The 22,758-nt window shown below is 32.4% G+C and overlaps 2 protein-coding genes across 3 annotated transcripts; one reads left to right on the top strand and one right to left on the bottom strand.

Annotated features, from left to right (window-relative positions):
* Positions 1-7,126: 7,126 nt before the first annotated feature.
* Positions 7,127-7,939, top strand: LOC142521117 (transcription repressor OFP14). The gene has a single exon (XM_075624312.1). It carries the CDS (start codon positions 7,172-7,174, stop codon positions 7,868-7,870), a length of 699 nt encoding a protein of 232 aa, XP_075480427.1. The 5' UTR covers positions 7,127-7,171; the 3' UTR covers positions 7,871-7,939.
* A 2,148-nt stretch (positions 7,940-10,087) lies between these two features.
* LOC142520781 (regulator of telomere elongation helicase 1 homolog) lies at positions 10,088-22,397 on the bottom strand. Of its 2 annotated transcripts, none has more exons than XM_075623903.1 (24): positions 22,168-22,397; positions 21,379-21,635; positions 20,333-20,481; positions 19,799-19,880; positions 19,570-19,717; positions 19,260-19,416; positions 18,818-18,994; positions 18,538-18,665; positions 18,363-18,408; positions 17,458-17,599; positions 17,212-17,366; positions 16,942-17,033; positions 16,760-16,867; positions 16,597-16,665; positions 15,479-15,565; positions 14,682-14,741; positions 14,461-14,576; positions 13,742-13,799; positions 13,550-13,655; positions 12,646-12,713; positions 12,002-12,541; positions 11,637-11,782; positions 10,831-10,919; positions 10,088-10,326 (listed from the first exon to the last, which is right to left on the bottom strand). In XM_075623903.1, the coding sequence occupies exons 1-23, from the start codon at positions 22,267-22,269 to the stop codon at positions 10,832-10,834; spliced, it is 3,081 nt and encodes a 1,026-aa protein (XP_075480018.1). In that variant the 5' UTR covers positions 22,270-22,397; the 3' UTR covers positions 10,088-10,326; position 10,831. The 2 variants fall into 2 exon arrangements, with proteins under 2 accessions (XP_075480018.1, XP_075480019.1); XM_075623904.1 differs by having other exon boundaries at positions 10,088-10,314.
* Positions 22,398-22,758: the final 361 nt, after the last annotated feature.

Here is a 22,758-nt window from a genome sequence, read left to right as displayed (position 1 = left end):
AGATTGTCCCTTCTAAATTACACATGCCATTCATTTACTTACTAGATGATTTTCTTGATAATTTTAGTAATTTTTTTTCGACACGACGTTCACCAATTTTGTGTCATGTTCGATATAAAAATATATAAAATTGCAAAAAAAATCGAAAAATACAGGACTAAAACTGAAAATTGATAAAAACATAAAACAATGACAAAATAGAGAAGGAGAAATGCAATTTTTCTAAAAAAAAAATAATAATAATGTAAGGAATGGAAAGAGAGTCGCCCTTATTTTGTATTCTAATATATATATAAATTTATTTAAAATTATATAATTCACCATTTGTCTGAAATATTACAAAATTGAGTATGTCTCTTGTGATACGATCTCACGAATCTTTATCTGATGAGACGAGTCAATCCTACCGATATTCACAATAAAAAGTAATACTATTAGCATAAAAAATAATAATTTTTCATGGATGACTCAAATAAGATATCCGTCTCACAAAATAAGATCAGTGAGATCGTCTCACACAAATCTTTGCTTTTAAAATTAAATCCAATTTTAAATTTTTGGGTTCGATTGATTTGAATGTGGACCATAATTTTTGCACATAAACCAAGAATTATCATGTTCCAATTATAAATAGGCCAATCCAAGTGAATAGCACCACTCTCCCCCTAAAAACACACACTCGACTTTGTGTCTCTTCACTGATGGATGAAGAAGCATGGGATCTCCCGGCCACCAATGGCGAACATATATGCTGGCCAAGAAGCCACTCCATTCGAAACTATGACCGATTCGTGCCGTATAATTATCAGGTAACACGATCAAAAGCTGCTCCAATTTGGATGCAACTGTGGAAGAAGATCAAGAAAGAGAAGAAGAGAATGTTCCAATGTTCAAACTCGATGAGATTCACTTATGATCCCGACTCTTATTCTCAAAATTTCGACGAGGGCTCGATCTGGGCCGATCCGGATGATCTCTCTCGTTCATTTTCAGCTCGTTTCGCTGTTCCGTCGAGGATCTTTGAGAAGAACGGATTGATGGTCTGATTAATTACATAATAATACAGTAAAGAGGAGAAAAATTCAATGTCTGATTTCATATTTCTATGCATTTAGCATCATTTTCTTCGGTTTTGTACGTTTAGAGTTTAGTTACCTGTTAGTGTTCAGAGCTTGTAAATCAAATATGATCTCTAATTGCTGTCTGACATCAATCTGAAGTTCATCAGTAAATCAAATCAAATTCTTGAAAAATAATATGAAAGGGGTAAATATAATTCAGCATTTCGATCTAATATTTATTATTTTGGTATTCTTTTCATCATTTTCTCTTTATTATGATTATTATTATTATCTTTGTGTCTTCATTTCCAAGTAAAGTTAGATGCTTTCAATATTTCTTGATTTCTTTGCAGCCTAATGTCAACTTTTTCCTGTTTTTGATATGGAAAATAGTCATTAAAGTCAAAAGGAATACATTATCTTATCGACGAGGAAGTCTATCCTCCACCGAGCGTAAATCTTAATATCATTAGATCATACGAGTCTATCATGTTTTAATGGAAATTGACATAATATGTTGATGATATAACGATTTCACCATATCACATCAGAGATACGTTCATGTATAGGATAGAAAAATCCATTTTCAACAGTTTTCTTCTGGTAAAAATTAGTTATATAGTGGCATTTTCATTCAATTAAGTGGCACAAAGTGTCGAGTTTAGTTCGTTTACATCCCGAATCTGGTTCTTCCAAAAAAATAAATTCCAAGTTTGGTGCCAATTATCATGAATATTTAATTGAATTTAAAATGAGAAACGGCAGCCATTAAATTTCTTCACAGCAGCCATTGAATTTATGGCGTGGATGTATATATTGAATACTCATATATTACTTAATTCAAATACAGGATTAGGTAAATATATTAACTTTTTTATAGGGAACATAAATGCTATTATTTAATTTATTGTATTCACTGCCCAGACAAGTGAGTAAATTCTGCAGCAAAAATATTTGACTTAATAAATTAGCTGACTTGAATTAATAGCCTACGAAACAGTCAAAAAATTTATTACTGTCTTAGGTCCACATTTCGGCTGAAATTAAAATTAGAGTTGATCTTTTGAGAGATAATTTTATAAATTTTTATCTATAAGACGGGTCAATCTTATCGATATTCAAGATAAAAAGTAATACTTCTTAGCATAAAAAATAATATTTTTTCATGGATAACTCAAATAAGAGATATGTATCACAAAATACGATCCTGTGAGACCGTTTCACACAAATTTTTACTTTAAAATCATGGTTTTTTAAACCTACACACAATATATATATATATATATATATATATATATATATATATATATATAGACACACACACACACATTTAATGGTATATTTTCTTCACTGATAATCAGATATTAATAATTCGGAATCATTATAAATATATGGTTTTGTGATAAAATAATATTAATCAACATTTACGCCAAATAAATAATAAAATAATATTAATCAACATTTATACCAAATAATTGAGTAAGGTTAATTATTATTATATAGGTTAATTATGTATTTTATTTGTCTTTTTCTTCATAAAATATATCTAGATATGTTTACATTCAAATGATATATCCAACTTTTGATATTGTCTTTTTTTTTTATCTTTCTTAAATCTTAAGTACGAATTACTTTCGTAACATTAGTATGAAAATTTAAATCTATTCTATCATACCAATACATCTCTTAAATATTTTTTTTTTTTGGTTTTTCAAGGGAAATTGTTTATTTTGATTTTATATGTGTGTCTTTTTGCGATTTTGGTCGTTATGTTATTAAATTTTAGTTTAAGTCCGCTGTCTTTGGTTTTTTTTTTTTTTGTGTAGAAATTTTTTTTTTTCGACGTGACCTGATGTGACATTAATGCAGTGTTGACGTGTTTAGTGTCACACCAACATTTCCAATGAAAAATGACTAAACTTACCCAAAAAATCGGAAAATGCAAAACTAAAACTGAAATTTGAAAATATAGATGATTAAAATCGCAAAATAACAAAATTACATGACAAAAAATGCAGTTTTCGTTTTCCTATGAAAACGTTCCTTATATTTAATAATAAGGAATCATTATTAGCACTTCAAAAAATTTAAATACACATTCTATCTTGATGATTTTGTATGTAGTATTAAAATCATAATGGTGGAGTGCGATAATAAATTTCCGAAGTTCCAATAACATTCTCATTAATAATAATAATATAATAATAATAATATATTAAATTTATTTTTTTTAATATTAAAACATTAAGGAGTCGCTGAAAATATGAGTGGTAAATAACCTTCACACTCATTTTGTTTAGCTTCCGATTAGGACAAAACATAACCGAAAACCTGTAAAATGAATTGATTAATATATTACCAACACAAAAACTAGTAAGATGCACCTGTAAAATGAATTGACTAATACTATTGTAACAATTGTAAGTTTCATCGTCATAAAAATATTAGGTGATCAAAAACTGATTTGAATCATCTGCTGTAGTTGAAAACACAGCACGTGGTGCTGTGCATTTTTTACACGAGATGATCAGTTGATTGTCTCATAGACTTCACACAATGTAAGATAAAATTGAAAAATTATCAGGAGAAACGAGATGATCACTGCTCATCTCGTGTAAAAAATGCATTGTGTTTTCCGTCACAACAAACAAATATATTTGAATGTTAAAAAAGAATCTTCTGAAATTTTTCTAAACTTGGTGATCTCTACAAGGACAAGATTACAATAATTTTCTAATTAGTCAAAACATTGAATCTTATTATTAAACAAACCTATTTTATGTAATCTAGTGTGATGGAAGTCTTTGTTTGTCTCCTCCATGAGACATTATTTAACTATTTATATTTTAAAATGTCTATAATATAATGGATCGGAGGTGATAAATCATGCTGCCATAATTGAAATTAAGCATGTGAAATAATAAAATATAATCATTTTCAGTTTTGATTATATTCGTTGTTCGAAGCAACTTTATGCTGATAATACGGTGCTTTTATGAAAGTCATAAGTTAAAATTTAAAAGTAATTATTGCTTGGGATAGTAAGATACATGTCGTGATCGAGACCGATGGCTTGGCCCAATGATCTCATCGGAATTTTCTATGTATTGACTCAAGTTCGAGTCATTCCCACCTCTTAGATTAGGATATCAAAAGAAGAAAAAAAGGATACATGTCGTGATCAAATAGTTTATTATTTATGTTTTCGATTTTTTTATTAATGGCCGTCTTATTTGTCTTTTTTAAAAAATGATAATGACATGAGTAGAAATGTTGGGTTAAGCGTATATATAAGTGTGATAAAATTATTGTTATTGTTAAATGATCTTCTGGGAAGTTCTTGTATATCAAATTGTTGATGTTATGTTGTATGATCTGGTTAGCCGTGTAAGTTATAAAAGAGATACATTAAATCTAATGAGTAAGACTGGACTCTATCGGGGACAACGTGTCACCAACAAATAGGTGTTGCCTCTCATCTCTAACCTCCGCTTAGTATAGAGTTTTGCGATGTCAAGTATAAGGAATAAAAATTCTGTTTTTACTATAAGTTATATTTTTTTATCTAATGATAAAAGATTGACCCTAAAAAAACAATACCTAGAAATTGAGTGGGTTATATGAATATATAGGTCTAAACATTGGATGTTTAAATGAGCATGTTATATATCAATATATTTGTTTGATAAAGGTTATAGAGGAAATTATATTTTTCGTCTTGTAATTCACACATTTTCTTATGTTTGGTCATGTTAACAATGAATTTGCGTTTTAATAATGCAACTTGCATGTTTTTTTTTGGCCCTATTAAAGATGTATTTGAATTTTATTCATGTAACTTATATTTTTTTTATTTTTGGTCTTTCGTACCAGATCCATCGTTTAAATTGCTTATGTGGCAGACATGGATGCTAATATGGAAGGAAAATCGCATGTGTCGTTAACTTTTTTTGAATATTATTTGAAAGAAAACATGACAGACTTTAGTAAAAAAAAGACTAAAAATAGAAAAAAAAATCCAAGTTACAAGACTAAAAGTGTAAACTCACTAGTTAACAAGACCAAAAGTAAAAAAAAAACATATAAGTTATGAGACTAAAAATGCAAATATATTGTTAATAAGACTAAAAATGAAAAAAAAACATATAATTTACATTACTAAAATTGAAAATTTATTTTTAATAGGATCAAAAATAGAAAAAATTTAAATTACATGACCAAAAATATAATTATCCAAATATTATATATATATGCATACATTTCCCGGATTATGTTTATTATGATAAAAAAAAAAAAAAATCTCCAAGCAACAGAACAACAACCCAAAATGGGTCGATTTACATGATTAAAATTTCAATTTTGTCGTTCATCTTTCATGTATGATATATTTTATGAATGTTATATTTTAACCAGAAATATTGCTAAATAATGTTATTACATACAAATTGCGTTTGTACAACCACTTGTTATTTTTATAAGCCTAAACAATATGAAATTAATGTAGAAATAACGCATTTATTAATTAAGCTTAATTCAAATACATTTAGGAAGACTTAATTGGTTGAGATTGGGCTTATTCTGATATCCGTATTCATCCATCCCCATTGACAGTCTAGTAGCCCAACTAAACCTAAACCCAAATAAATGGCCCAATTAAGACTAGTTAACGGCCCGGCCCATTCATGGCTGATCAGAATTAAGACAAAGAAAAAAAAACCATGTGATTAAAAGATAATTAGCATCTATTAATATCTAATAATAAAGTAACTAATTTTGGTATTTTTAAGTGAACTTCCAAAAATAACCCTGTAAATTTAAAATAGATCAAATGTGCAATTTAGTAATTTCAATTTATTTTCATACAAATAAATTGAGACTGCCCGTGTTATATATAATATTTATTGATCGAGTAGGTTTCTTGTGAGACGGTCTCACGAATTTTTATCTGTGAGACGGGTCAACCCTACCGATATTCACAATAAAAAGTAATACTCTTAGCATAAAAAATAATATTTTTTCATGGATGACCCAAATAAGAAATCTGTATCACAAGATACGATCGCGAATTCGTTTCACATAAGTTTTTGCAATCTACTAGTATGAATTACATGTCAATTGTTTTGTATTAAAGGCCATTAAATTGGCAAAATATTAATTAAATATTGTTTAATTTTTCGTGGATCTTTGTACACAACTGATAAAAAAAATATCTTCGATATTATTATAGCAATAATAATACAAGAAAAAAATTTATTTTAAAGAAGGAAATAGAGAAAATTAAATACTTATTAGTTGTCATCAATCATATGTCTTCTTCAATAAAAGCATGAAAATTAAATAAAATATTTAATAATAATTGCCCAAAAGCTCCTTGTACAACTAAATTACACCCACCATATTAAAGGATATTTTTATTTCCATTAAATAGCCACACAATTATTTTGAATTTAAAAATAATAAATATCATTAATTATTGAATAAAATTTATATGCTTTAACGAAAAAACAGTTTTTTTTAAAAAATATATATATATTTATTGTATTACCATAAATGATATAATTATCGAGTTAAATTTTATAATTTAATGTCCACTCCCAAAGTTTATATTTTTAAGTAGGTCTTTCGTGAGACTATTGAATAAAATTTATATGCTTAACGAAAAAACAGTTTTTTTAAAAAATATATATATATTTATTGTATTACCATAAATGATATAATTATCGAGTTAAATTTTATAATTTAATGTCCACTCCTAAAGTTTATATTTTTAAGTAGGTCTTTTGTGAGACGGTCTCACGAATTTTTATATGTGAGACGAGTCAACCCTACCGATATTCACAATAAAAAGTAATACTTTTAGATTAAAAAATAATACTTTTCATTGATGACCAAAATAAGATATATGTCTCACAAAATATGACCCGTGACATCGTCTCATACAAGTTTTTGTCTATAATTTTTTAATTATTTTATATTCTTAATTTTCGACTATAAATACTACTCATCCCATTGTACAAGTTGCACATAGAAATTCAAAAAAAACAAAAACAAAAAAAAACATATATTAAAATTAAAATTTTTTTTTTAAAAAAAAAAGAAAAAAAAAAGTGATGCCTACGCAAATCCAAAAATCATTTCAAGAATACCTCTCGAAAATCAAAATCTCCAACAAACAAATCCAATTGCGGTGGAAGAGCGGTAGACATGCCAAAACGACGTCGTTCGCGTCGGGCGGTGGCCCAAATGACGCCGTTGCGTTCTCCGGCATTGATCAGTTCTTATTTGAGAATTTCAGCTCGCTGTACCAGCTGAAGGAGCATGAAGAAGATGCCTTGAAGGGCCACACGACGCCGTTCCCCTTCGATTCTCCGAAGCTAATCGGTACGCCGCCGCCGGAGAATTTGTGCGGCTCTGCTAGGTTCTTCGTGGCTGCCGGCTCTTCCAGCTCGCTGATAACGGATGAAGCGTTTTCTTCGTCAACCTCCGCCTTCACAACGGGTTCCTCCGCGCCGGAGAAAGCGGAGCAGAGTATCGCTGAGGAAGAACTGGAGGCGGCGGGGGGAGACTTCTTCGCGATCCTGACGTATTCTTCGAGTCCGTATGAGGACTTCCGCCGATCGATGCAGGAGATGGTGGAGGCTCGTCTGGAGCAGGAAGGGGAAGTGGACTGGGAATTTATGGAGGAGCTCCTGTTTTGTTATTTGGATTTGAATAACAAGAGCTCGTACAGGTTCATACTGCACGCATTCGTGGACTTGGTCGTAGTCCAGGATCCCGGCCAGCCGTCAGCCTTGGAGCGGCGGAGGTGACAGAAGACGGATGAAAGACCAGAAGTAAATGCATGCATGGACTTTTCTACTGTGTATTGACATATTAAAAATGTACATATAAAAAAAAAATAGTTCTACTGTGAAATAGTTTCACGAATATTTATCTGTGAGATGAGTCAATTTTACCGATATTTACAATAAAATTAATACTCTTAACATAAAAAATAATATTTTTTCATGGATGACCCAAATAAGATATTTATCTCACAAAATACGAGTCGTGAGATCGTCTCACATAAAGTTTTGTCAAAAAAATTGTTTTTTTGTGTGTAGTAATTATTTTAATGTCATTTATTTGATTTTATTTGATTGTCTAATCTTTTCATTATTTGTTGAAAGCAAATTTGAAGTAAAGAAATTAAATTTTGTTTTACGAAATATGCGATATTTCAACTCAAATTTTATAATAAATTAAGTTTAAAAAATAATTTCTTTATCCATATATTTTAATTTATCATTTAATCTTACGAGCTAAATATTAAAAAATGAATATTAAATAAAATGAAGATAATGATATATTGTCAATCTAATCATGTTAAATTAGTAAATAGGTTGATATAATGATTATTTGACTTTTTTTAAAAAAAAATCAGTATATAATATAGAATTAACTTACTTTCCACGACATTAAAATATTCAATTCGAAATCAAGAACGATATTATAATTTATTTTTTTACATGAAAGTATAAATTTTCAATAAATCAAGAATATTAAAAATTAATTTGTTTGAATGTTATTTATTTAACATTTATTATTTAGGGGCTGATGGTACTAATATATGCACCCATTGGTTTGTTCTAAAATAGGTCAGCAACAATGAATTAAAGTAAGTAATATAATGTCATAAGACCTATATTATATATTATATATTAGCAATAAATGGAAATAAATTCTTCAATACAAAAGGTTGCGTTAGCAATCATTCATCAAACTAGATAGGTGTATTAATTAGTGTCAAATCTAGCTACATTTATAACCAAATATATATATATATATATATATATATATATATATATATATATATAAAATATCTTGATGAGATAATTAAAAGAATATTTAAATAAAATTTACATAAAATCACAGGATATTTTATTGTTAATCAAAATTCTTCCGGGACAAACTTGTGTGAAACGGTCTCACGGGTTGTATTTTGTGAGAAAGATATTTTGTTTGGGTCATCCATGAAAAAATATTACTTTTTATGCTAAGAGTATTATTTTTTATTGTCCATATCGTTAGAGCTGACCCGTCTCACAAGAGACTTACTCTTCTTCCGGGCGATTAGTGAGAGACTTAATTTTAACTTACAGCAACAGTTAAATGTGTGTGTGGCCATTTCAAAATTTAATTGGGATATTATTAGAGTATTTAAAATCCATAATAATTCATTTGATTATAGGTTTGGAAATATTTTCCAAATCCTAAAGCACCCTTGTGTTGATTAGAATGCATATATCCTTGTATGCATTCGAGGTCGGACTTTATTGTTAGTAAGCCTCAAATCTATGAGATTTCAGAGATTTTATGCTACGTCAGATGTGTTACACCGGAGGTAGTATCCACCTGCGTAGAGATGACAATGGGTCGGGTCCATCAAGATCCGAAACTCGAATCCGTTAAAATTTTTAAGGAAACATAATCGATCTAACACGTTCAAATGTAAACTCATATCCGAAATTTATCATATTACGCTTATTAGATCTCTAAAACCCGTCAAAAAAATTATATTTATACTATATTTTGACATATATAATATTTATTAACACAATCATAACAAGAAATAAACGAGTAATTCAAATTAAGGCTCTTGTTACAAATTTAATTTAATCAAGATATTTTTCTTAATATTTTTCCACATCACTAAACATTGTAAGATATAATGATATTTTTAACGTTTGAATATTCCGTACTAATGCCCGTCCCTAATAGGTCGGGTCCGAATACAAGTTAGACCTAGTAGACTCATTGTCATCCCTAACTCACCGTTCATTTGGTGTTGCAGACTAAATGAATGGTGGATGCTATAAAAAAACAATTATTAATCAGTCCATTTTCAAGATTCATGTTACATTCATGTATGAAATCAGAAATATAATAGTGCATGTTTTATTTTTTCTCTGTACAGTTAATCCGACAAGAAACATTGTATCGCTAAATCGGACAAATGAAATAATATAAACGCAAGGCCATTTGAATAGACGTTAAATACATTTATTATAACCAAAATGATGAAATATAAGATTAGACAAAACCTGGTGAAGTCGCACCTTCTATTTTTAGATTCTAATAGTTTGGGGTGGATGCCTTTTTCCAGCAACTTCTGAAACATGATAGCACTTTTGAAGCTCCTTTTACTCGAAAATTGCACGGTGTGGACGAACTTGTTTTCTAATGCAAGAAGGGTCTGCCATTCTCATCTCCTCTGTTAACAAAACTAAGGTAGTAACATGTCAACAGACCCTTCAGCTAGGTGACGGTTATAGTGTATCAACCATAAAAAAATTAACTTCTATAGCGAAAAGTTGTGTACCATCCCATAACTCTGAATACCTTTTCAGGGAGGCGGCCTCAAATACTTCAAAAGTGTAATCAAGAGAATCACTACTTCACAACCAACGCTCAATAAAAGTTGGCTTACAGCATTTAACGATAATAATTACATGAACAAGTCCACAAAAGAAATGAATCATTAAAGCTAGGGAGAAAATTCAGCTATCATGATTAATCCCACAATGTAGACAGCAAGGACTGTCATTTCAAGAACTTTTAACCTCTTCTCACTAGAGAGATTATTTTCTCTAAATCCTCACTGGAATAAACACATACTCTCCAGTCAAGAAATTGTGGTAGAGGGAAGAAACAAGATAAAAACACTGATATTAAATAATAAATGACATTCAGAAATATATAATTCCTGCAGCAAGGGATAATTCCTTACTTTAAATGACAGCCTCATTTCTGTCAGTGGCCATGCATGAGTAATGTTCGTACAAAGATTGATATTTTACCGGAACATACTCCTTGAATCTGTTGACAATCAACAAAGCTAATTGAGAAGTTGATGATAGTCTTTTTTAAGAAATCATAAACAAATCCGAGGCAGATAAAGAAGTTCTATGCTTTCAGAAACCTCTGCTCCTAAAAACTCTCCCCTTATCCCCGTGTTCCAGAGAGGGACATACTAAAACAGGATGAATATCTTTAAATATTCAGTAAAATAAAGCATGCATATACATGTTCTACACCTCTTCCTCCCAGCCAAATAGTTAGCTGTGACCAGAAATAGATTTTCAAGGTCTCTCACTAACAGTGGCCAACTATGGAGGAGCAAAACAACACCACCAATCTAAAGTATTTCCTCCTTATAAATAAAGAAACAAATTAACAATATTAAGCACTTCGGTGTCATCACTACACCTCCACAATCCACTTTCCATAATCACTTCTCTATCATAACCTTTACCCACTTTTAACTAAAGAACATATTTGTTACAGAACTTATGATCCTACTTTCCTTTGATAATTTTGGACGAAGAATCACATCTTGCCTCCTCCCAACATGCTCACCTCCTTCCACCATGGCCATTTCATCTCAAGATAAAACTTATATGGACTCCGAGATTATCAGTTGAAAAACAAGATTGCTAGTGGGGACCAGAGACTTGTGTAATCTAGAACATGACCAAAAGACAATGGGAGATAGATGACAGTAAGAAAAACATTATAATAAAATATATATAATACCCGTGAAGAAGGGAGATCCTGTCAGGAAAAGAAAATAATCTTGCAATTGATTGCAGAACATGGCCAATCTTCATTGCTTTCGACTTCAGTGCCTTCATAAAGTTCACAAATTCTTTATACTCAGCATCATTAAGCTTTTCTCGGACCTACAAGGTACATGTAAATAGATTGTTAGATTGGGGCATATGATGCATATCAAGTTAGAAGTCACAAAGTAATACTCCAGTATCAAGAAGATGTAGAACAGTAGCAAAGACACTTAGACAAAGTCAGTGGTAATAGCAATTACCAAAACCTTCCCAAATGCAGATGCCTAGTTAAGTCCTATCCCAGATAATGAGGAAAAAGGACAAAAAAACATCCACCTGAGAGAGAAAAGCTGATCCCCTTTTCTCATCATTACGAGGCACGGTCTGAGAAACAACTTCCTTCTGTAAGTGTTCCCAATTTGTAAGTGCCAAATTTTTCTTTTGGGCAAAAAATTCATCACCAACCAGGACTTCTACATTTTCTTGATGATTCTGAGTACCGACATTCTCGGTCACTTGAAGGTGTTCAGATTTTACTAAAATTTTCAACTGATTTTCAAACTTCTCATAATGTTTTGATTGATTAGGCCCTGTTATCAATAAGCTAGGTTTCTTCGATGAGCAAGGTGCAATCAGTTCACCGGTATCTCCATCCAAACCATCTATATTTTGGTTTGCACTTGAGATCAAAATTCTTTTCCTTGGGTTTATATCACTCGAGCAAATCATGGGTGAATCTTGAAAATGCTTGTCTGGAGTCAGATGAGAGCGATTGGCAGGAACTATCTCTCCGAGCTTGCCAGAAATATTTCCTTGTTTGATTTGTTTAACAGAAGATGCTGTCTCCAAGGAGAATGTTGGGTGTATGGATGTTGTCTGAAGACAATTGAAAGAGAAAAAGGAAATGCGTGTCAACTGAATAAGACACGGCATCCATTCTAATTCAAATAAAATAGTATCATGAGAAAATTGACATTTACCTGGGAAACAAGAGGCTTGTTAAGGTGAAACTTGCCCAGAAGTTGGCTTTCTGAAACTTTCAAATTTTCTGCAATGATCAATATGTAACTACAGAATTCAGAATTGTTCTTACCCAAATATATCTGATGGCATTGGTATTCTGGGAAATATATAACACACTAAACTGTATCATATTGTCTTATGCAAAGAAAAAGGGTAACTAGAAAAGTTCATCCTTCTTCATCAAACCCATTGGCAAATGTTGGCTACAGCCTTGATCTATTTGGAATTCGACTGTGGATTTGTCTTTCATATTTGGTCCAAAACATAAGGTTGGCACACTAACTTTAGAAGGTTTACAAGGTTTGTGAATGAAATTTTTTTTTTGTCAAACTCCCTAAAATAAACATCACATCATATCCATACAAAGTGCTCATTTATTTGTTAGGTTGATATTAGCATAGCTTCATCTGATCAACTTATTTCTCCCCCTCAATGTGGTTATCCTTTGTATCAGCAAATCCAGATTTGCCCACAAATCTCCTTATCTATTTGTGACATGAACAAAGGACCAAAACTTCAAACAATAGACAATGCTTCTAAATGAAAAACATGTAGACAGATATGCAAAGTGAAAATCGACTATAACTCTGCACATACTCTCAACTTTGTAATTCAGAGCATCTCATGACTCATAACCACTCAGAAAGAGAACTAAAACAGGAAATATAGCGATTCAAAACCACATTACTTTGCAATGTACAAGAACTCCGCATGGCGTACATGATTATGAAGCATTATACAAAACGAAAAATAAATTTCGTTACACATGGCAGAAATAAGTGTTGGATCTATCATAAATTACATTGAAACAAGCACAAGAAAATTTAGCACTCCAACATTAGCAAACCAAAGAATCCTTACCCTGATAATCATTCCGTGCCAATTCTAGTTTCGTAGGGCCTCGAGTTCCTCCATCTCGAAAAAATCGAGTCAATGTGTAAACCACATCACCAAATTTCGAGTAACACTGCAACACAAGTTGACGTTAAAATTTTTGTTAAAAAAGAGAGACAAAAGAGGAAACAAAAGACCCCACAAAATAGACAAACCTACTTTCATATGAGGTTGTATCCACTGGGAGATTTGAGATTGACGGTTCGAATATGTGAACCTAGTTATGATTCAGAAGATGAATTATAAAAAAATTCATGGCAGTGCTTAAATATATCCGTACATGTTTGATCAATTGAAGCCACATAATCATATCATATGACTGAAGGTAATCATTTTGTGGACAAATATTGCACTAGATACTACATTAGACATTAATGAAATACTAGGTTTCAATAAATGTTCGTCATGGGACAAATATTACAAGTAATTGCAAGTTAGTTTTTCGAGTTAATTAAATTGGGCACCAAGTAATTGCAAGTTAGTTTTTCGAGTAAAGTAAATTGGGCACCTTCTGTTGTCACTATTTCGTGATATTAGACAATATCCCATCGACCTTCAAACAAAATATTCAGTTTCTGATATTGTTAGATTGTAATGGGAAGTTTTTTTTGGAGACTTCAAATCAACCATGCTGGAAAACCTGGAGTGTTATCACACCGTACCAAAAAAAACTTCCCATTGAAATCTAAAAATATCAGAAACTGAATATTTTGTTTGAAGGTCGATGGATATTGTCTAATATCACGAAATAGTGACAACAGAAGGTGCCCGATTTAATTTACTCGAAAAACTAACGGGCAATTACTTGTAACCCTAAGATCACAATAATTTCCTCCACTCTGGCATCAATATCAAAGATGCAGTCAACCCACAACTACCTCTCATCACAAAATATAATTGCTCCATAATCATGTTGATGACGAATGACACGACCAACAGCCTGATTTACAGCCCGTGATGCTTGTTGAGAGTACCACTCTTCTCCAGTCAAACCCTGTCCATTCACAGAGACGTCGGTAAAATCTCATGATATTTAAGCATCGTAAAAAAGTATCACATAAAAGACCCATTTATCTAAATATCTTAGCAACCAGAATACCTTGATGTTGATCATTTTAGAGTGTGCCTGTTGATCCAAGTACTCACGCTTCAGGCGAACCTGTCTCCCCGTCAATAACAGAAAATAGCTCCTTAGAAATTTAAGGTGGTGGGGATGCAGGTGTGGTTAAAGTTGAATCAATATGTGAGTTACCACTAGCACACTTCTCATACCGGAAGAGAACCATGTTAAGAGTCATCTCACCGTAAATTTTCTTGAAAATGAAAAGCAAGATATATTTCACCGCAAAACATATATTATTTCTAAAATAAAATGATGGTCGTTTATCCAGTCAGCGCCAAATCATAGTAACAAAAATCTCACAACCCAATGAAAGAACTTTTGTACGATTTTTTATGTAAGCTCACATTCAATGACGCTAAAATTCAAGTCGAAGCAGTTCATGGAAAAATGATTATAGACTTAACAATTGTTTTTTTTAAGGTGTGCAAATAAGCCTGAAAAAACATACAAGATGGTGATCACAATTTAGCCACTAGAAAATACACGGAAAAAAACTACAAAAACACAACATAATATGCCAGGACAGATTCCCCCATGTAAAGAATAAAGAAAGAAGTTAACATTGACAAGAGAACTCGTTAAGGTGGCCAACTGGTTGGGTGTTTGGGCCATGGACCAAAATTAACCCGGCCAGGTATAATCAGTTTTCCTAAATTTTGACTCGATAGATACCCTAATCCGGTTGGCAGGCCCAGTTTGGGGTGGATTGAGGCCAGTGAACTTTTGTAGGTGAAAATGGACATATATACCGTATACGCGACAAAAGGACAAACCTTGGGTTCATTCATGGCAGCAAATGGCAAGCCAGTGATGACCACAGCTCTGCCAGCATGGTCAGCAAAATCCAAGCCTTCACTCACCTATTAATATATGCTAGAAATTATAACAAAGTTCATCTTACACACGTAAAGTAGCAGACACATTTTGCCTGGTACAATATTTTTGTGAAGAAATACAGTTTTCAAAGTACCAAATAAAGACAAAAGATAAGAATGAAGCACACTAAACCATTTGAAAGGATTCATAAAAATGGGCCAAATAGTTCACCAACAGATCTCGTGTAAATTTCAGCTGAGTTAGGCCAGATGTGCTTAAAAATCCAGATGATACATGTGATGACAAATTAGATCATGTCACGAACTTGATTAATGTTTCCATGTGCCTCCATGACTCAATATATTTAGGCATGATAAACCATAGGACATTGCTAGACCAGGTATCAGATAAATATTCAGCATTGTGCTCTTATGACAATGTTATACAATTTTGTCTTCTTATCCATATACTGTGTGATTACAGTTTTCTAATGCATATTTAACGGAAATGAACATGATCAATAGATCGTTAGTTGTTACCGATGCTCTGCGGGGTGAAACGGCTTGACCAAGTTTCGGTAAATATACTTGATTCATAAACACGTCCTAAATAAAGCTATTTTAATAATTTCCCAAGAAAAGAATATTTACGGTCTCAGTATAAAAACCAAGATCGAGACATAAATTTAAGGAGAAATTATGCAAACCCAAGAGAAAAAGTATTCCAATACATGTTATACAATTTTGTCTTATTATCCATATACTGTGCGAAAACCATTTTCTGATGCACATTTAACTGAAATGAATTAATTAGTAGATTGTTACCATCACTTGTTTGTTTTCTTTTAGCAAGTATGGATGCTCTGCGGAGTCAAACAAAAGCATCTCAAACCAATATTTTTGCAGTATGACAAGATCAGACATAAACAATCTAAAGACTTTTGAAATACATGTGAAAAATGTTGTTTTTGGATGGTTCAACAGTACAAGCATGCATATGTAAAGATTTAAATGAAACAAGCCATATAGTCTGGAGGACAAAAGAAACTATCAAGTTTACTGAGGTATAACCAGACCTTTCCGCGACAAACAGCAAAAAATATAGCTCCAGAAGTTGTTGCCTCCTTTAACTTTGTCGTATAATCCTGTTCGATAATATATGGATTGGCTAAAATCTTTCAGATAAAACTTCTTGACAGAAGAAGCATAAACAACAGATCTTGCATTCAGCCAACTTACTTCAATTGCCAAAGAAAAAAGTGAGCCTTGCCTAGGTTCCACAACAGGTGACTTGAACTTGCACATTCTTTCCCAGACTGTATTTGAATTAGCTAAATTTTGTTGGCCCTGCAAATGTGGGGTTCCATCAATCAAAGGAAATCCAGGCAAACCAATTTTATCCCTGAACTTAGATGCCTTACATTAGTTTTCCAGCAGTTGATGCATTGCTCCATAAGGTAGTAAGATGGGAAAAATACTAAGAGCCCATCTGGTACAATTCTAGCAAAATTGACTGGGACATCAATTACAATTTAGTATGTCTTCAAATAAATTCTTACAACAAAATTCAGTAGACATTCATTTATTTATAAAAAGATTTAAATTAATGTCGTCTATGGTATATTTCAATCTGCCAAATAAAAAAAAAAAGTAGCATCGTTGATCTTGTTATCACTGTGAAATATACATACCAATGGCATTGCCAAGTTCCAGCTTGTACTCAACAGAACCACGATTGCGATAACAAGAATTGAAAGAATAGCCAGATGGCCCAACTGGTGCAACTCCAGCCCATATCTGATTTCCCGATATAACGTGAGGATTCTCCAACCGAACAGGAAATTCTCTACAGCAGGGAAAAATATCAGCAGCTGATTCTGCAAAGCAATTATGAAAAAGATTATGAGAGGTCAATGCCTCTATGAACAGTCACTCACAACTTCAATTCTTCTGCAAATGAATTCAGGGGTGATAATGTGCCAGATGTCAAAATGATGGATCCAACACCCAGTCTCAAGAATTCTTCCATCGCAATTCCAGGATTGAAGCACCACCAGCTTAACGTTCTTGATGTTTTCCCTGAATTCTCACACCAATTCATCAACATTTATCAGAAAACTTACTTTATATTTCAAAACTTGATTTGTATTTTCACACATATTCCAAATTACAGGAAAAATAAATAAATTTGCAAATAAAGTTCTACAGCCTTGAGTGAACGTTCAAATTTTCAGATAAAGATGGATTAAAGTTAATGTCCTTGTAGATTTCACTAAAGTCACAGGATAATAGATATAGGGTCCAATTGCATATAAGCGACTAAAAGACCAAAAAAAATGGAAAATGGAGGGCATTCTACAGAATTCATTCACATATCCCAGTGCACAGATGAAAACGGACATGAGCATGACTGCATGATTCATCGCACAAGCACTAACATGTTCCTATGCGAATATAATTTGGCACAAGGCATGTAGCCAAATGTGTGTGAAAGTAAACAACGAACTTATAACCAAATAATCAAAATATTATGAAATGATGAACATGTGATTAAGCAATAAAATGATCATTTACGAGATTAAAATGATACTGTTGAAGTGATTCACACTTTTCAATATCAATCAACAGGTAGGTTCAGGACCACAACCTAAGTGAATCATGAAGACAAATGTATCACTGAGAATTAACTGCAAGAAGATGCCATAACAATAGACTTGGCACTTTCTTAAACAAATGGTGCAGACTACAAGAATGTACAAATTAAAAGAAATCACAAAATCAGTTAAGTGGAAACATAAAGCTAGATGTTTATCCTTTAATGAGAAAGGAGTGCACAAGATACCTCTAAAGGCATCTTTAGCACTAGCTTCAACTTCTTGGACATGAAGCTGTCAAAGGTCAAGTCAAGGTACCATGTAAGTACATATGAGCAGATGAGGTAGCCTGTTGACATGAAACTGTCCGAGCCTGTAAACTCATGATGTCAATATATAATAAAGGGAATTAATTTAACATACCCGATAGTATTGGGCATGAGCAGTACCGTTATCTCTAAAAATCAGTCTAAGAATGTCGCCCATGCTCTCTAATTTGCAAACAAATCCATTCGTTTTATTCAATCCTCCACTTTCACTGGTGTTTGCATCTGATAAAATTATAAGATAATTACAATAAATATTATGTCAGATCATAAATAACGCTAAACTCCATCTCTTTGAATACAATCTTGTCTAGTAAGTTGAAACTGCAGACAGGAATAGAAAGATTGTATTGACAGTCAATTTAGAAACTGCTTACCTTCTTCAAGAAGTACACATGCTTTATCGATGATATTCATGAGCATGGTAGCTGTTTCCTGAGTTATATTTAGCTCAGCCAATAGCTCATATATGTAGGGCCCAGCTTTTGTAAAGCCTAATTCTCTTGATTCAATAGGCACCTCAGCTATTCGTTTCTCCAGCTTCAATAGAAGGGCTGCAGAAACACCAACATTGACGATAATTATGATTTAACATCTTGGGCAAACCACTTAAGACTATGCATGATTAAGTAGAAATAAGCTCTTTCAAGTCAACATGCCACTGTATCGGAATATGTTTCAAAACAGATAATATTGTTATGGAGAATAAATAGTTGAGATGGATAAAAGATTAACGAATTTCAGGGATTGGCTCCATCACTGGTTATTTATAAACCGATTAATTGGGAAGGTATCATCAAGATGTATGCCATTTGTTACCTCGGAGAATAGCAAAATTATCTGGATTACAAGATTTATCACTTGACATGTCCCTTCTAGTAATAGAAAGATCAACGCAATTTTTTGCCTCAGATATGCAAGCTGTCAATAGGCCTGAAGGCAGGTCAAAAGAGGCTGCATCAGCACACAAACCTTCCTGCATTTGTCAAATAATTTTCAGAAGTCAGCAACAAAGCTTATGAAATTTGATTGTTTTTTATAAGAAGATTGACTCGTTCCCGAAATCTGGAAAGCATAGGCATATTAATGAATTGAATGATAAGAAAAACGATGATACAGTCATACATACTAAGTTGTGAGCTTCATCAAAAATGAGGATGCTGTTATTCCAATCAACGGATAATGATTTTCTATTTCCACGATCAATAAGATAGTTGTAGGGTGCAAATAAGATGTCAACCACTTTGTGCAACTCCCTCGACAGGTAATACGGGCACCTAAAATAGTAAAAGAATCATGTGCAAATTCATCTTTATCAACTGCCTGCTATAGATAACATATAAAACGAATAAACCTACGGTCCCGAGCTTCTGCCGAGATTGACCAAGTCCTCTATATCAACTGGATCATCTCCAAGGCTAGAATTATTCTTCAAAAATTCTGTAAACATTTATGAAATACAAGGAAGCAGAACAACATATTACAATACGGACAAAAACAACAAAATACAGAAATCACTACGGTCAGCATCAAAATGATATACACTCTATCAGCCACAAATTTAAAAGCCAAAGATAATTAATGTTGTGCAACATTTGCACATCAGTAACCCTTTCCTCAATGTAAATGTGGTTCTTATTAGTTTCATTCCTTCTTGATATCATAAACAACTAAAATAGCTTTGTTTTTCTAAAAATAAAGCCCATGTTAGCCAGTTAACAGCCTAGGGACGAAATTGGAACAAATCAAAACTTTCATAAATTTAGCATCATGCATTTTCAAAGATAATTGACTAACTACTTCTTGAAGCCATTGCAAGTAAACACATCTTAAAATTCATATCATGGAACCAAATCATGTCTTTAACTACTTCAAAAATGTATCACACATACCTGTAACACGCGAAAAGTGAGCACAATATCTTTTGGTACGTTTCTTGCATAGGGCATGGCAAGCATTTGTCTGTGTCTTTCCATGAAGTTGGCTTACTTCGTCATGAATGCACAATTGCTCTCGAGATCCTAACACCACCATTTTGGGTCTGAACTTTATTGAGTTAAATCTAAATTAATTCAATATTATTTAGAGAACAAAATATAAATATTAGTGAATGTAAATGTCATTCCATAAAAATAGATCAGTCCATAAAAAATTCATGAGAACTGGCATCAGTTGAAACGAACTAGAACATAATCAGAAACTGTCCCACATGTCTAACAGTCACATGGTATGATTATGAACTACAGGGGAATACATACAAAGTAAGAACACATGACAGACCTAAATATGTTCTAGAATGGAAAATGTAACGAATTATTCCTGTGGACAAGTTGCCATTTTGTGTCTATATCCAATGTAATCATAGTCCTTATTGTGTGAAAGGTACAAAAGATATCCAGATATGAACAAGAAAATGAATCAACCATAAATAGGAACCATTAGAAAATAAATAGGGCATAAAACCTGCAGTGAACTGCTGAAAGAAACTAAAAAGAAATCGTGAACGGCATAAATGGCTTAAGTGGGGACTGAATTGAATGAAAATTCCTGGAACTGAGAGAGCAAGGCAAGTAAACAATCAGAAGAATTCTCTCACTAAATTTCAATAAGCGTTCAGAGTGAGCAAAAAGTATTTGCGCAACTATATTTGAACGGAAAGCAAAGATACAATCTTGTCAATAACCATAGCCCCTCAAAGTCAGACTGTTTCACGTTTCTTTTCTATGTAATACATTTCATTTCCTGTTCATCCCTTATCCCGTTATTGTTTAATACATCTTATATAAAATAAATTATCATTTCACAAGGAATCCAAACACAAACAAAAAAAGGATAATTATCGACCCAAGAGTTCCCCTTTCTGGAAGCTTCGTGAAGCAAGACATTCAAACAAATCAGTCCTCGAATTTCAAAGAAACTATAACCAACTAGATCTGACCTATAGTTGGACCTCTTCAACTCTTGTATCACTTGCCGAATCTGGCTGTGGGTGCGAGATGTGTAAATTATGGTGGGATATTTAGAGGATCGGGATTGCGACTGTTCGTCATCTGGAAATTGGCTTCCTCTTACATGACTTCTTTCACTCCAACCTCTTGAAAAATCACCCAAACTTTTCCTCCAAGCTAATGTGGCACATAAAAGACACAATGTCTTTCCGGTTCCAGTGGGACTTTCCAATAGTGCATTACATTTCTGGCATCATAAATGGTTATACATAAATGAATGAGATTTCAATACCATGGATGTAACAGTTAACAAAATTAGCATCTGATTTTGTGGAAATCCCAAGCATAATGCAGAATCTGGAGAAACAATCCATATGGTATCTACAGGAAATAAGAATAACATGACCAACACAAGGAATTCAAAACCAAAAACATATCTTTTAGACCAAATTGACACTTTCAACCCAGAAAGAAATAAATCGCGATCCATAATATTCAAGATCCCCACTTGAAAAAAAAAAGGTTATCGCTAATGCAAAATAGATTTATTTCAATTGCATAGCATCTAACTTGGCCACTTTGGGTATCCGACTTATTCAGATAACCGCAGTTTTAGTTGCTGCAAAACGAAAAAATAAGAATACAAGCCTGAAACAGACGATTAAGTGAATCTTTTCTCCCCTCTACTGGGTGTGGCAGTCATAAATCTGGGAGAAGAATTTTACTAAACAATAAGGCGAGAAATACGAAAACAAAACGGATTTAACAGACAAACTTACGTCTTGAAGAGACTGGATAACTTTTTCCATGTAAACGACCTGGCAATCGTAGGCGTCGTAAGGGAAATCCACATCGATTCCCCTGATTTTGTATGTTGGCATGCTGAATTGATTAATCTTTCGGAGTACGCTATGTGGAGAATAATGCTGGACTTGGAGCCCTAACAACACTAAGCTCCTCTTCCCGCCATTTTTGCCATTATAAATAGCACACGACGTCGTATCGCCGGATGGTCGACAGATTTCGTATAATACTGGTGCATCGAAGTACGCATTGCGTGCTGATATAATATTTTTTATAATTCATTTGATTTATATTTAAATGAAGATCAAAATAGTAAGAACTACATCGTAATTTTTATATATAAATTAAAAAATAAATTAAAAAATAAAAGAATAAAAAAATGACATCACTTAGAATTGAACCTATAACCTAAATCCAAAAAACAATGACTCTATCCGCTGAACTACATATAACTTACATTAAAATTTTAACATTTTATTAATATATGACACCAAAATTAGTTACTTTAAGTACCTAAAATTTAATAAAATAGTATAGATTATTATTTTTTTTTTTTCACGTACTTG

The sequence above is a fragment of the Primulina tabacum genome, chromosome 12, assembly GCF_025594145.1.
Source record: "Primulina tabacum isolate GXHZ01 chromosome 12, ASM2559414v2, whole genome shotgun sequence".
Classification (NCBI taxonomy): Eukaryota; Viridiplantae; Streptophyta; class Magnoliopsida; order Lamiales; family Gesneriaceae; genus Primulina; species Primulina tabacum.
Note: the sequence above shows the minus strand (reverse complement) of the source record. Positions and strands in the feature narration are given on the sequence as shown.

What these genes read in the sequence shown, in the direction of transcription:
- LOC142520781 (XM_075623903.1), bottom strand. Translation starts at nt 22,269, where the DNA reads ATGCCAACATACAAAATCAGGGGAATCGATGTGGATTTCCCTTACGAC. An exon ending in TTATCCAGTCTCTTCAAGAC is followed by an intron (nt 21,636 to 22,167) that starts GTAAGTTTGTCT and finishes TTATGATGCCAG; the next exon opens with AAATGTAATGCACTATTGGA. An exon ending in TAATTTTGCTATTCTCCGAG is followed by an intron (nt 18,995 to 19,259) that starts GTAACAAATGGC and finishes GTGTTTCTGCAG; the next exon opens with CCCTTCTATTGAAGCTGGAG.
- LOC142521117 (XM_075624312.1), top strand. Translation starts at nt 7,172, where the DNA reads ATGCCTACGCAAATCCAAAAATCATTTCAAGAATACCTCTCGAAAATC.